This window comes from Moschus berezovskii, chromosome 6 (assembly GCF_049115385.1).
Source record: "Moschus berezovskii isolate FMDL1 chromosome 6, NW_MosBer_1.0, whole genome shotgun sequence".
Lineage (NCBI taxonomy): Eukaryota > Metazoa > Chordata > Mammalia > Artiodactyla > Moschidae > Moschus > Moschus berezovskii.
In genome coordinates this window covers 51,160,652-51,175,011 of record NC_142465.1, presented here as the reverse complement: position 1 = coordinate 51,175,011, position 14,360 = coordinate 51,160,652, and the positions used below count along the sequence as shown (strand labels likewise).

The following is a 14,360-nucleotide window of genomic DNA, read 5'->3' as shown; positions in this document are numbered from 1 at the left end:
GTTGAGATTTAACACTTGGAAGAAGCCATTAAATTTTTTTTATCCCAACAGGAGCAACAACAGATTGAGACTGAATTTTCCTGGTCTCTTAACTAGGTTTTCTCTCTTTTTTTAAAGGAAGGCCTTGTTAGCTAGCTTCAATTAGAATAAAGGCGATAAAAACTTGGCCACCTTCACATGTGATTTGGTATCTGATACCCGATTGCTGTCTGTGTATGATTTAAGGAACAATGAAATAGCTGCAGGATTGTCAATTCCACAAACGCTGCACACAGAGGATAATCGTTTAGTAATTCTAAACAAAAGGAGTAAGCCCCGAATACAATAATCGGTCATGGCCTTTGGTTTTATTACGTTCTTCTTGCTCTAGTGGTCTGGCTCTTCAATGTACGTTGAGAGCCCCAGCAGAAGCACTGGTTGCCCTCTGAGAATGAGGCAACTACCCCATTCCTGGATTAGTGCTATAAGTCGCTACTAGGCCTCTGCCAAGAACATCAACTCAGCCGCAATGCGCCTGCCCAGATCGCAGCAGCCTAGCTCAGCATAGACCCCATAACACCAAAAACAGCTGTACGAGAAAATTCGAATCTGCTGCAGAAACCTCGCCCGCCGCGCTCCAAAGATTTCAGCCAGCACGGCTGCATTGCCAGACTACAAATCCCAGCATTCACTCCTCACACGGGAGCCAATAAGGAAGCTACAAATTTCTTCAGCCAATCATACCCTAACCCAGTATAACATGCCGACTGAATTCTGGGGTTTGTGGTTTTCACGTGGCAACATTACACCATCGTGTTTAAGGCGATGTAGGCCCCACGTCCGATTCCAAACGAAAGCTCCTTATAATAATTATTCTGCTGGTGCCCCAGGCTAACCTGTTAATTAGTTTTATTCCCAGGCCTTGTGCGCCTTAAAAATCGTAAACTTTTTTTCTTACTGTCGTACGGGAAACAAGTTTTTTTCGGATGAAGGTATCCTCATCCCCCTGGCCACCCGGTCCTTTAACCGTCGCTTTCAAGTCTCGCGAGATCAGCTCCTTTGGGTGTAGGCAGGCCTCTGAAGGGGGGGAAATCACGTGTAGATTGACATGGGCCTCAGCCAACAGGATTGCCCTTTATCTGGCGTCTCCACAGCGTGCGTGGGGAGACCTCCGTGAACTCTGACCTTAGCTTTCCGTAGCGTCTCGCGTCTACAGTGCCCGCCCCCGGAGGGAAGGAGGCGGGTTTTGGCCTCTTGCCCTAGGGAACGAGTGCGGAGGGAGTGGAAGTGTCCGACTCTTCGGAGAGGCCCTGCTGTACTCCACGCCGCTCATGAGCCCGTTCTCCGGCGAGCAGCGCCGTCGTTAGGCCGGCCCCTTAGCCTCTGCTTCCCCCGGGACAGGCCCACGCCTTGCCGGGGAGGGGGCAGCCTGTCGAGGCGCCTCCCTAGTTAGCGTCTGCGTCGCGCTGCGACCCTGGAAGCGGGAGCTGCCGCGAGCGAGAGGAGGAGCCCCAGCGGCGGCGGGCAGCAGCACCAGCAACGCCGGCGGGCGGGATTGAGGCCGTCAACATGGCGAGCGCCTCGTACCACATTTCCAATTTGCTGGAAAAAATGACATCCAGCGACAAGGACTTCAGGTGAGGCCGAAATCCGACCCTCAGTCCGCCTCGGCGGGCGTCCCCCATCCGCGGCCCTGGCCCTCATACAGGCCTTGCCCCACCCCTTTGGCCTTAACTGGTTCCTCGGCTTTCCCGATGCCTCCAGGCCACCCTCCGCTCCCCGATCCCAGCAGGCCCCTTTCCTCGCCCACCTTCTAACCCCCTTCCCCCGTTATTTCCTCTAGGCCGTTGCCCATCTCCGGTCTTAGGCCCCTTCTGCGTCCCCCACCGCCCCCTCCGCATGCTCTGCCCTCCCAGGACGTGACTTCGCGTCCCAGGTAGCGGGAAGGGGCGAGACCACGCACCACTGTGGGCAAGGGAGTCACTCTAGGCTTGGAGACGTGGAGGCCAGGCCTACCCGCCGGCCTGCCCGAGGCGCTAGGCCGCCCTGCTCGTGGGGCCCGAGCTGCTGCAGCTGCTGCCCACGCGGGGTCCCAGCTGCGTCTCCTTTCCCGCAGATGTGAGCGGGCCTAGGTGCATTCTGCTTGAACGATTTGCTTTTCCTCCCAAGTCTTCGGGGTTGGGTTATAAACTTTTTCTTTGGATTATCCCTTTAGTGAAGGTGGTAAGAAGGTGGAGGGGGAGCCGGGATGGTGGAAACTTGACTCCTAGAGTTTTCCCGCCAGCATCTCTTGTCATTTTTCTTAGCAGGTAAAAACCCAAGCAGGAACTCAGGGTTTCAGTCTTATTTCCTTATATTCAAAATTACTGCTAGAAAGGTGAATTGCTGAACCGTAAACAAAAAAGTACAGGGAACAAATGGATCTTATTGAAAGGAGTTTTCTAATATAGGGGCGGTGAATATGAAGGTTTGTTATAAAGTTCTGTTCCTGGAGACTTGTGCTGTTGGTTCCAGACCTTGGTCACATGCATATTGAAGAATTGTTATATTTTCACCGATTATCTTGGTTTTTCTTTTTTCTTTTTTGCACAGTAGTAATTGCTACGTTCCTTGCTTCCCGCCTTCTATTCCATCACGAATTGAATTTAAGTAAGCTTCCGATCTGAAGCGGGTTTTTATATTTTTTGATACTTGTTTTGTTCTCTAGTGGTTGTATTTTTTGTGCATTTTAAAGGGAAGAACAAATAGTCTTCGATTTGAATTTTGGCCGAAGGGTTTTTTGTTTTTTGTTTTTTTTGTATGAACATTACGTTTTAAAACCTGAAAACACACCCAAACCTTAGGTCCTGGGGAAAATTTTTTATGTTTGTGAAAGAATCATGAAAAATGTGATAATCGTGTTGCTAGTCAAATTGTTACGCCGGTATATTAAGATTGCCAGTGAAATACGTTTTGGTTCTGTGGCTTCAAAGCCAAGAATGATTTTCAAAAAGTTTTGCTACCTAGGGAGTTTTTAAGTATTGCATTCAAAACTTTTAAAATTAGTTTGCTCATAATAAATATTTTAGTGTTTTGGGAAGAGACGATTATTTGGGGTATTTTTAGGTTTGTGAGTTCTAGGGTGAAAATAAAAATTATTGGGGGAAATAAAAGTTGTTCCTTAAAGGATTAGAATGTTGTTTCCCTTTGGAGCTTTGCTTGCTTTCAGTGCAAGCCATTAAAAATACAGAAATCAAGTCATGTGATGATACTGCATTGTGATTACTTACTGAACCCTCCTTACATTTTTTGTAAAAGAAAGTAATATATATAAGCTTGAGGGTTTTTTACAAGTTATATGGAAGAGTAATACTCAGTGTTGAACTTGATAAGGGTTATCTACCAGTTTGGGCTTGAATAAATCAAAACATTGCTTGGAGGATTACTTAATCTCCTAAAAATGATATATTTCTAATAGTTGGTGAATATTATAGAAAATATGCCTAGGAACAGTAAGTGACTTTCAGTAATTTGTCATAAAGATATTTTTAATAATTATGTTTTTAAAACTTGTAATACGCTCACATCATTTAGTAATAGACAAGACTTTGAAGCCAAAGCACTATGTATGTTAAATAACTGACATGTAAGAGATTAATTAAAACAGCATTTGCAGTCAAGTACAAGATTTTTCTGTATTTGAATACATGTGTTCTATTTTAAAATGATGCTAATTTTTTTTTAGAAATTTATATGCTTGTTTATTTTGCTGGAAATATCGTCGTTGTAGTCACATGTTTTTAAATACCTAATGCTAGAAGGATCTTGAGGACAAGATTAATTAACATTATAGAAAATCTTTCCGTATGAAGACTGCTTTACCTTGTGCTAAGGGGAAAAAGAAAACAGTACATCCAAAAGGAAGAAAAAATCATTTTCCTCATGGTGGAATCCAAAGAGAATATGACTGCTAGTCACAAATACAGGTTCTAGTCCTGTAGAATTCTTCGTTGTAAACTATCTGATATCTTGGGCAGGCTACTTTGAGATTAAATTTTTACTTTTGAGAAACTTGGCCATGGATGATTACAAAAGTTCCCTTACAGGCCCAGATTTTCAGGTCTTTGAATAACTACATAGTTTTTTAATGTAAAGGGGGTAAAGAAATGGATGCAGGCTTCTAAATTTTAGGATCTTTGTTGTTGTTGTTGCTGGAGGACTTAAATTATAGGCTCAAATTTATTGGGAGAGAAAACCAAAACCTAGTGTCCTTTTTCTTTCATGTTTTAGTATTCTGTATTCTTTGAAGATGGGATAGTAAGGCTTAGTGCTTGGTGATTCTGTAGATAACAATGAAAACTTTAATGTGCACAAATAAAGCAAGTGCTTCGTTTATAAATATTAATCCTGAATATTCAGTGGGTTGAGGTATCTACTGATATTCTGCTTTTATTTTCATGTCACCACCAACTGAATTAAAGTATTCCAGAGAATCAAAAACTAAAAAAATTTTTTACCATTGTTTTCTCTCTGTGTACATAATAGTTAATTCTTACTGTGGACTTTATACATTTGATCCTTACAACTTTAATAAAGTGGATACAAACAGTCTCTGTTACAGTTGAGGAAACTTGGATCTGGCAATAAGTGCTTGCCCAAGGTCAGTTTGACAATAGTAGATCTAGGGTTTCCAGATACCCTCAGGGCATAAACTGTCAGCTACCGTGTTCTACTTCACCAAGGTTTTTACCGGGGGACATTAAGAATAAGACCTTAAATTTCAGTTCTAAGTTAGGCTTGTGGAATATTTTGTGCTAGAAGACACTTTAAATTCCCTAAGAGGGACTCGAAAAAGTTGAAGATTAGTGCTTGTCTTTAGTATTATCTGCATGCTTGTTGAATGGTTAAGACATTTGTAAAAAGTAACCCAGGGCTGTATGTAGCTTTCAGGCCTAAGTGGCACAGACCATGAAAGCAAGGAGATTCACTTGCAAGGTGTGATCTGAGCTAGGTCTTGAAGTTCTAGTTAGAGAAAATGAGTACAGGTGTGAGAGCACTCTATACAAAACACTACTCAGGGAGAGGGTATAGATAATCTTGTTAGACACCGGCAGGGACCTTGTCTTATTGAACTGAATCCTCCACTTTATTTAGGGCCTTGGTCCTGGGAGTTCTCAATAGATAAACTTGTTTTAGTTGAATTGAATTTTAATTCAAGAGTTAAGGAAAAAAGCATAAGGATTGGGAAAGTTTCTTTAAGAAATCATTGTAAAATCTACCGAAATTATTTGATGCAATCTTAAAATAATTCACTGCATTGTAGACTTGCCCAGCTTGATGATGGTTTGTCACCAGATTTATTTATTTTTGTGTTTTAACTATTGGAAAACATTTGCCCTTGAAAACTGTTTAAAATGCTCATAAAACTCTCAGGCCTGTTATGGAACTCTCATCACTTTCAGAGTTGGAAGGGACCTTACAGATCCTGTAATAGCTGAAAGTACTGTGTGGGCATTTACAATAATGTGTTATGGGAAGATTGAGGGCAGGAGGAGAAGGGGGCAACAAAGGGTGAGATGGTTGGATAGCATCACTGACTCAGTGGACATGAGTTTGAGCGAACTCCAGGAGATAGTAAAGGACAGGGAAGCCTGGTGTGCTGCAGTCCATGGCGTCACAAAAATCAAACATAACTGAGCAACCGAATGACAACAGTTATAACAGGAGAGACTAAATTATCTGTTCTGCTTGAGCTTGAAGAAAAGTAGGTTTAATCAGAAGAAATAGATTTGCAGAGATTTAAGAAGGTGACTTCTGAGCATTTTCTAAGTACTTTGCCTGTTGATGGCAGTAATTTACGTGATTTCACTTAATGTGATTTGGAGGGAGGTGTGGATATAGGTACTGCTAACACTCATTATCGGCAATGGTTAGGTCTCACCACTGAAAAATAGGAGAAAGGGACCTCATTGAGGAAACTGGGAAAGAAGAAAGATGACTAAAAATTATTTTTATTTACATGAACAATATTAAGACTGTCCCAGGTTGATTCATGACTAAGAGAAGTAATGAGAAAAAGTGAGACAGCAGTGGGGTGTGTATGAAATCTTTGAAAGGTAGTTTGTTCACTGGGAGATGCAGTTTGCCAGTAGCCTTTAAATCTCTGTTGCAAGCAAGCAAAATTGTTTGTGTATTAGAAGTGTTGTGAAAACCACTCACTGTACAGTACAGAGTATCTCTTTCTACCATTATTTCTGCCTCTCTGCATTGGATTTATTAAAGATAAATAAGTTTCCTCCTCAGGGAACTTTCAGTTCAGTAGAAATAAGCCAAGTGTGTTAAGTTGCAGTCTCTGACTGTCTAGCTTGTAACTTTTTTGCAGCGCCTTGGCACAGTTTCTAATGATGGAAGCCCCAAAATATTTGACTAAATGAGATGACACTGCCTGTAGGTTAATCCACCTGGGACTCCCATAGAAGTCTGCTCGTTGACAACTTTCTCCTCTCCCACCTTAAAACTTCTTTTTTCTTATTTTGTCTTGTTAATGTTCAGTTCAGTCGCTCAGTCGTGTCCGACTCTTTGCAACCCCATGAATCACAGCACGCCAGGCCTCCCTGTCCATCACCAACTCCCGGAGTTCACTCAAACTCATGTCCATCGAGTCGGTGATGCCATCCAGCCATCTCATTCTCTGTCGTCCGCGTCTCCTCCTGCCCCCAATCCTTCCTAGAATCAGACTTTTCCAGTAAGTCAATTCGACGCATGAGGTGGCCAGTGTATTACAGTTTCAGCTTTAGCATCAGTCCTTACAATGAACACCCAGGATTGATCTCCTTTAGAATGGACTGGTTGGATCTCCTTGCAGTCCAAGGGACTCTCCACAGTCTTCTCCAGCACCACAGTTCAAAAGCATCAATTCTTCGGCGATCAGCTTTCTTCACAGTCCAACTCTCACATCCATACATGACCATGGGAAAAACCATAGCCTTGACTAGACAGACCTTGGTTGGCAAAGTAATGTCTCTGCTTTTTAATGTGCTATGTAGGTTGGTCATAACTTTCCTTCCAAGGAGTAAGCGTCTTTGAATTTCATGGCTGCAATCAGCATCTGCAGTGATTTTGGAGCCCAAAAAAATAAAGTCTGACACTGTTTCCACTGTTTCCCCATCTATTTCCCATGAAGTGATGGGACCAGATGCCATGATCTTTGTTTTCTGAATGTTGAGGTTCAAGCCAACCTTTTCACTCTCCTCTTTCACTTTCATCAAGAGGCCTTTGAGTTCCTCCTCACTTTCTGCCATAAGGGTGGTGTCATCTGCATGTCTGAGGTTATTGATATTTCTCCCGGCAATCTTGATTCCAGCTTGTGCTTCTTCCAGCCCAGCGTTCCTCATGATGTACTCTGCTATAAGTTAAATAAGCAGGGTGACAATATACAACCTTGACGTACTCCTTTTCAAACTATTTGGAACCAGTCTGTTGTTGCATGTCCAGTTCTGACTGTTGCTTCCTGACCTGCATACAGGTTACTCAAGAGGCAGGTCAGGTGGTCTGGTATTCCCATCTCTTTCAGAATATTGTTAATGTTACCATCTACCAAGTGTCCCGGTTGGAACCCTTGATATCACCCTTTCATCTTTAGTTTAGTTCCCTGATGAGTATTTCTCAAATTAGTCTCCTCATCTCAGGCCTCTTTTTAATCCAGTACGTTGGTAGTTCTTCCATTAGAATTTTCTTCCTAAATATCACAGCTGATCATTGCCTTCTGCACTAATTCCCATAGATGAGATAAACTCTTAAGAGGTTGCCCACCTAAGCTGACTGAAATTACTCTCCCTCAAACGCTGGTGGTTTCTTTGCTCTTTAATTTCGTTTGTAAACACTGTTTACCATTTTTTCCTTCTTGAAATTTTCATATGTACAGGTGTCCCTCCCACAGGTTGGGTTTGTTACCTTTTGTCTCAGTAAGAGGTTGTTAGTACCTATTTGGATAATTTTGGGAAGGTCTAAGGAGGCTTTGGAAAATTCTGAAAGAGATGGGGATACCAGACCACCTGACCTGCCTTTTGAGAAACCTGTATGCAGGTCAGGAAGCAATAGTCAGAACTGGACATGGAACAACAGACTGGTTCCAAATAGGAAAAGGAGTACGTCAAGGTTGTATATTGTCACCTTGCTTATTTAACTTATATGCAGAGTACATCATGAAGAACGCTGGGCTGGAAGAAGCACAAGCTGGAATCAAGATTGCTGGGAGAAATATCAATAACCTCAGATATGCAGATGACACTACCTTTATGGCAGAAAGTGAAGAGAAACTCAAAAGACTCTTGAGGAAAGTGAAAGAGGAGAGTGAAAAGGTTGGCTTGAACCTCAACATTCAGAAAACAAAAGATCATGGCATCTGGTCCCATCACTTCATGGAAAATAGATGGGGAAACAGTGTCAGACTTTATTTTTTTGGGCTCCAAAATCACTGCAGATGCTGATTGCAGCCATGAAATTAAGACGCTTACTCCTTGGAAGGAAAGTTATGACCAACCTTGATAATATGTTGGAAAGCAGAGACATTACTTTGCCAACAAAGGTCCGTCTAGTCAAGGCTATGGTTTTTCCCGTGGTCATGTATGGATGTGAGAGTTGGACTGTGAAGAAAGCTGATCGCCGAAGAATTGATGCATTTGAACTGTGGTGTTGGAGAAGACTCTTGAGAGTCCCTTGTACTGCAGGTAGATCCAACCAGTCCATTCTAAGGGAGATCGATCCTGGGTGTTGATTGGAAGGACTGATGCTAAAGCTGAAACTCCAATACTTGGGCCACCTCATGCGACGAGTTGACTCACTGGAAAAGACTCTGATGCTGGGAAAGGTTGGGGGCGGGAGCAGAAGGGGACGACCGAGAATGAGATGGTTGGATGGCATCACCGACTCTGTGGACATGAGTTTGAGTGAACTCCGGTAGTTGGTGATGGACAGGGAGGCCTGGCGTGCTGTGATTCATGGGGTCGCGGAGAGTCGGACACGACTGAGCGACTGACTGAACTGAAGGAGGCAGGGGTTTGTTTACTTTAGAGTGGATGTTGTCAGAAAGGGGCAATTCGATCACTTGACATCTTAATAAATGTTATAAGGAGGCATGGTAAAGCAGGGGAACAGCTATTGTAAAGCAGAAGTTGCAGTCACTCTTAGTTAGGAGGATGTTTGGTATTTTGTGTTGCTAAGTGAACTTACCTGAAATGGATGTTCTGTGTGATTATATATAGGAAAACATTATCCTTTCACTGTAAGATAAGATCTGTTTGGATTATTCATTTGGATATTATAATTGAAGTTTAGGTATGAAGCTCAGAACAGTTCCTGGACTGTAGAGGCTACTGGGCCCCTTTCTCAGCATGTCTCCCCTCTCCGCAAATCTTCATTTTTTTGGCCAAGAGCACTTGAAGTTGGTCTTCAGGGCAGTAATTTATGATGTTGATGGCTTCACTTTTGCTGGGATTTTGTTGATTTGGATCAGAGGAGTGGCCATTCAGTATAGTCTGCAGTGGACCTAGGCTTGTTAATTTTCTCTCCCTCTGATGTAAGGTGAGTGAATCATCTAATGTGTGACAGTGGTTATTCAATAACATTAAGACTGGACAGGATACATACCCAATGTAACGCCCAAATCCTGTGTTTTCCTTTTTGTTTCTTTATATTTAACTCATGCATTACTACCCCCATATCTAATCCATTTCAAAAGTCTATTAATTTTTAATCTTGTAAATCACAAATAGGGTTGTTTCTTTTTTTACAGTAGTTACTTGTCTAATATGTATTTCTTCTGGAAGACACATCATGACCTTCTTGTGTACTATCAGGGACAGAAGATAGCACTTCAGCACCCGGAGGGGTCATTCTAAACAGCAAAGTTGCCAACAAAAAGCACAGACATGCAGAAAAAAAAGTGGTGCCAGATAGACTGAGAAGAGGCTGCTTGTTCACAGTGTGAGCGGTGAAATAAGGCAGACCGTCCCCTTGTGTGGTGTCAGCTGGGAGTGTGTGCAGATGTGTGCTTTGGGTCATTCAAATGTTTCGTGGTTCTTCACATGTCTGCAAATGCCGTGAAAGCATTGGAGAATTGATTTGGGGGTTACAACACATTTTACTTTTCTAATAAGAAAATTGGCTGTATGTCCATTTTTCCATCTCCACTGACTGTCATAACTCTAATTCTAGCCACCATCATTTGTTACTTAGACCGCTGCAGTAGCTCTCCTTACTCTTCTCCATTCAGTCTGCTGAATGAAGTTTGATTCTCTTCAAACTATTTTCCACAGTGTAACTAGAGTAATACTAGTTACACTAGTAAAATAAAATAAATAAAAATGTTAATCTGATCATTCCACTTACTCTTCATCTCTTCCTCACATGCTTTTCAGTAGCTTCTCATCACTTTATAATAAGACTAGACTCTTAGTAAGGTCTTCAAATCTCTTTAATCTTTTGGCCCTTGTTTACTTGGTTATAACCTCCCCACTCCCCACACACAGTCCCTGTTCAGTTTAGGATCTCAGTCTTTTCTGATACACAGCTTTCTTTCAGTCTAGGTCATGTTATTTTGTTATCCCATTGTCTTTGTATCGTGTTTCTTCCCTTCATAGCATTTGTCTCAGGTCGTAACTACATATGATGTAAGTACTCATATATGTAGTTTAAAAAAAATCATTATGCCTCAATTCGATTGTTACATACACTTCAAGGTAGCAGGAAGCACCCGTGTTTGCTTTTGCTAGCCCTTGTATCCATGGCACCTAGCACAGTACCTGACAGATAAAAGGTTCTCAGGACATAGTGAATGAGTGTATACAACCTTTCCCATCTTAACCTCAGCCTGTATTTCCATCTTCCCCTTTAGGTTTCCCTGTGTCTCAGACACACTGAATTGCTCCTCACTCTGGGGTGCTATGCTCCTCCCCAGCACCACCACCATGCACACAGATTTAAAATCCCAAGCCAGCTTTCTCCATGGAAACCCCTCATAAACCTTTGAAATCCAAACTGTCAATTCTTTGGTGTGGTCGTTGCCACACACCCTTGAGTATTTTTAAAAGTTTGTGTGAGACTTGTCCAGTTTACCTATTTGTCTGCCATGTGAGATGAAAAGTTCAAAGGAAGGGACTGGGTCGAAGTTTATAATTTCAGTCCTTAGTGCCATACCTAAAGCAATAAATGTGTAAGAGACATTTTACAAATTGGCTTTTCAGTCTGCCATGAACAACTTCCAAACTGGTCAGACAACTTCTTTTTAAGATTTATAGTGCCAACTTTTTAACACATTAACAGAGGGAACTTTCTGGTTTCAGGGTCACAATTAAAAAGTAATTCTTACTATCTCAGTCTAGTTTTCTAAAAATATTATCTATTGCTAATTTTGCTGATGCTTATTTCAGCTTTTAAAAATGTTTAACTGTTAATTATAGATTTTTGAAATCAATAAACTTCTTTATTAGAGTATAAATTCTCTGAGGGTCCTTTGCTCATAATCCAGCCTTTGTAGCAAACAGGCAGTGAATAAATAAATGGTAAATAAAGGAAGGAATCTCTGTACCAGTAGTTTCTTCAGAATTATAAAATAACTTTTTATTGGGATGATATGCTTTTTTAAATTTAAATTGGTGATCACTGTGTTTTCTTTTCAACCATATGATTAACATTTCAGAGATTCTTAGAGGTTCCTAACTGATATGCCTGTCTAATGGATTTTATCTAAGTAAAATAATTGGTGAAGATGCTTTTCATGCTTTGTGTGTAGAAGTGCGTGCATGGTTCTGTTCAGTTTTTTTTCTTCTTTCTGGACTGTTGCGTGATTTTAAATTCATTTTTTTCATCATGTAAAGTGGGAAGGGGCTTCCAGTTAGAACTGTGTTAATTTTTTAAAGGCACGGGCTTAATTTACCTGTCTTATCCCAAGTTGACCATATGCTTTTCTTTTAAGCAGTTTAACAAGACTTGATAAGAATTATGCTTGTGTGTAGTTTATAACTTTGTCCTTTGGCCGTGGTTCTTAAGGAAAGGAGGCTGGATGTCTGGTGGAACAGCTTTCTGCTTCAAAACATCCTTTTGAAAATACACTTGATTCTGGTGGTAGGAGTTGGGATGGAGGTGAGAGTTTGCATTTTGGAATTTTCCCAGTGGTTTGTAATGAGCCGCCCAATCTGACACAACAGTATTACACAGGAGGGTATTCTTAATGTTAAAGACTTCCTAGATAAAATTCAAATCACACACAAAGGAAAAGTAAAGAAGTGCTTTTCTTCCCCTAAAAGCCTTGATGCAATTATAGTTGACCCCAGAGCTATGGGTTTGAACTGCACGGATCCACTTACCGTGGGACAATTTTTCATTCAGTGCATACCACATATACTGCATGATCTGCCATTGGTTGAATCTGCAGATGGAGAATTGTGCGGATGTGGATGTTGACTGTAAAGTTCTACATGGATTTTTGATGAGATGTGGAGGGCAAGGGCGGGGGGTTGGCACCTTTAATGCTCACATTGCTCAAGCGTCAGCTTTATTAGACTGAAGGAGCGTTCACTGAAGGTCCTGTCAGTAAATTTGAAATAAAGACTAACCTGAGCAAAATAAAGCCAGTGATACCTTATTTAAAAGAGTACATCAGGACTTACATACAAGTGATAGCATTGGATTTGAAAACAGTGATTTTTATTAATGCTTAAAAGTTTTAATTTCTGACAAATTTTAATCTTTTATTAGGTTTATGGCTACAAATGATTTGATGACAGAACTGCAGAAAGATTCCATCAAGTTGGATGATGATAGTGAAAGAAAGGTAGTGAAAATGATTTTGAAGTTACTGGAAGATAAAAATGGAGAGGTACAGAATTTAGCTGTCAAGTGGTAAGTTGTTTTTTACTTGCTTCCTACCACCTCAACTTTTAAAAAGCTCAGTATGGTAACTGGTAAATTTTCTTAGTTTTGGTCTATGTCTTTGTGGAGTGTTTTAGAGTTTGTAGGTGACTTGACTTAGTGTTTGTACTTGGTACGTAGACACATATCCTTATATGTAGTTTATATATTGGCTAGGACAATGGTATTTATAGCTTATGAAACTTTAGAAAGAGTAGTTCTCTTGTTCGGTCAGATTTTTTAGCTAGGGTAAAAGGCCTACTTACTGTATATTCTGAAGTGGGGTGGAGTTTAAGAACCAGTGATAAGGTAAGTAAAAAATAATAAGACTTAGTAAACGATAGCAGGAGTTAAAACCATAGTTCACTTAACACTGATGATACAATAGTTACAAAGAATTCCTGTTACCTTGGAGAGTGGTGCATTGAGAGCATCTTTTAGGTGTGATATTGACAGATGGGTAGAGAATTTGAGTTCTTGGTAAATTGTATTAATGCACCTTTTTAATTTATGCATATCAAATATTAGAAATCCTTAAAATTTACATAGCAAGTTATTGGTAAGTGCAACCTTTGGCTTCCTATAAAGTTAAATTATAGATTTAATCTCATTTTGTATGGCATTTAATATTTGGTATTAATTTAAATAGAGCATTCTCATTATTACTTTTGAATTTTCTTATAAAGGCTTTAAATTTATTTTAGGCTAAGGATTTACACATCTGTAAAAACAGGCAAAGTGTGAGAAATCATTGGTCAGCATAGATTTTTCTAGACATACAACTTTCTTTAACTTGGGACATTTGCAAGTTTAAAATAAAATGGGTCTTCAAAAAAAATAAGTTGCAGAATAGAGCAAATGAGTCTAGTTTTACTTCAGTAGTTATTTCATCTCTTATTTTGGTATGTGCTTATTAACAAACAAAATTTTGTCTAACATATGTGCTAAACAATTACTGTCCTTTAAAAATGATAATAAAAAGTAGGCTTTGTCTCAGATTGAGAGGTACACAGATCTTTATTCACTTGAGTATGACTCTTGTTAGAAACCTGAGCTTTTGATGATCTCTTATACTTAAAATTTAACAGGTTGGGGGGGAAATGACATATATTTAGTAATATAAGAAAGAAATTAAGATAAAAACAAAAGTAATATATTAGGAGATAAAACTTGAGAACTGATTCTAGGAGGAGGGAAAGTCCTAATAGATAAATTACTAAGTAGCTTTATCAAGAAATTGACAAATTTATCAAAGAACTCATCACCCAAAAGAAACTCATGCCCAAAAATCTTTTTGCACACTCTTTGAAACTTCAAGCAACAGATAATTCCAGTACAGATTGTTCTAGAACTATTTCAGAACATAAAGTATTAAAACCTTTTAAGCAAAGTACTGATTACAAATTCTGACTGTAACACTGAAAGAGAAGATTACACATCGGTTTCATTTAAATGTTCAAAATAAAATCAGTAGTATATTAAGTGTAATTTAC

The 14,360-nt window shown here is 40.2% G+C and overlaps 1 protein-coding gene across 1 annotated transcript in view; it reads left to right on the top strand.

Moving 5' to 3' along the window:
• The first annotated feature begins 1,220 nt into the window (after nucleotides 1-1,220).
• The window catches only part of CAND1 (cullin associated and neddylation dissociated 1), a 51,797-nt gene continuing 38,657 nt past the window's right edge, over nucleotides 1,221-14,360 (top strand). The window contains exons 1-2 of the mRNA XM_055394197.2: nucleotides 1,221-1,616; nucleotides 12,715-12,858. Of these exons, the coding sequence (XP_055250172.1) occupies nucleotides 1,549-1,616; nucleotides 12,715-12,858 (212 nt within the window). The 5' untranslated portion in view covers nucleotides 1,221-1,548. The remainder of the gene's footprint in view (nucleotides 1,617-12,714; nucleotides 12,859-14,360) is intronic.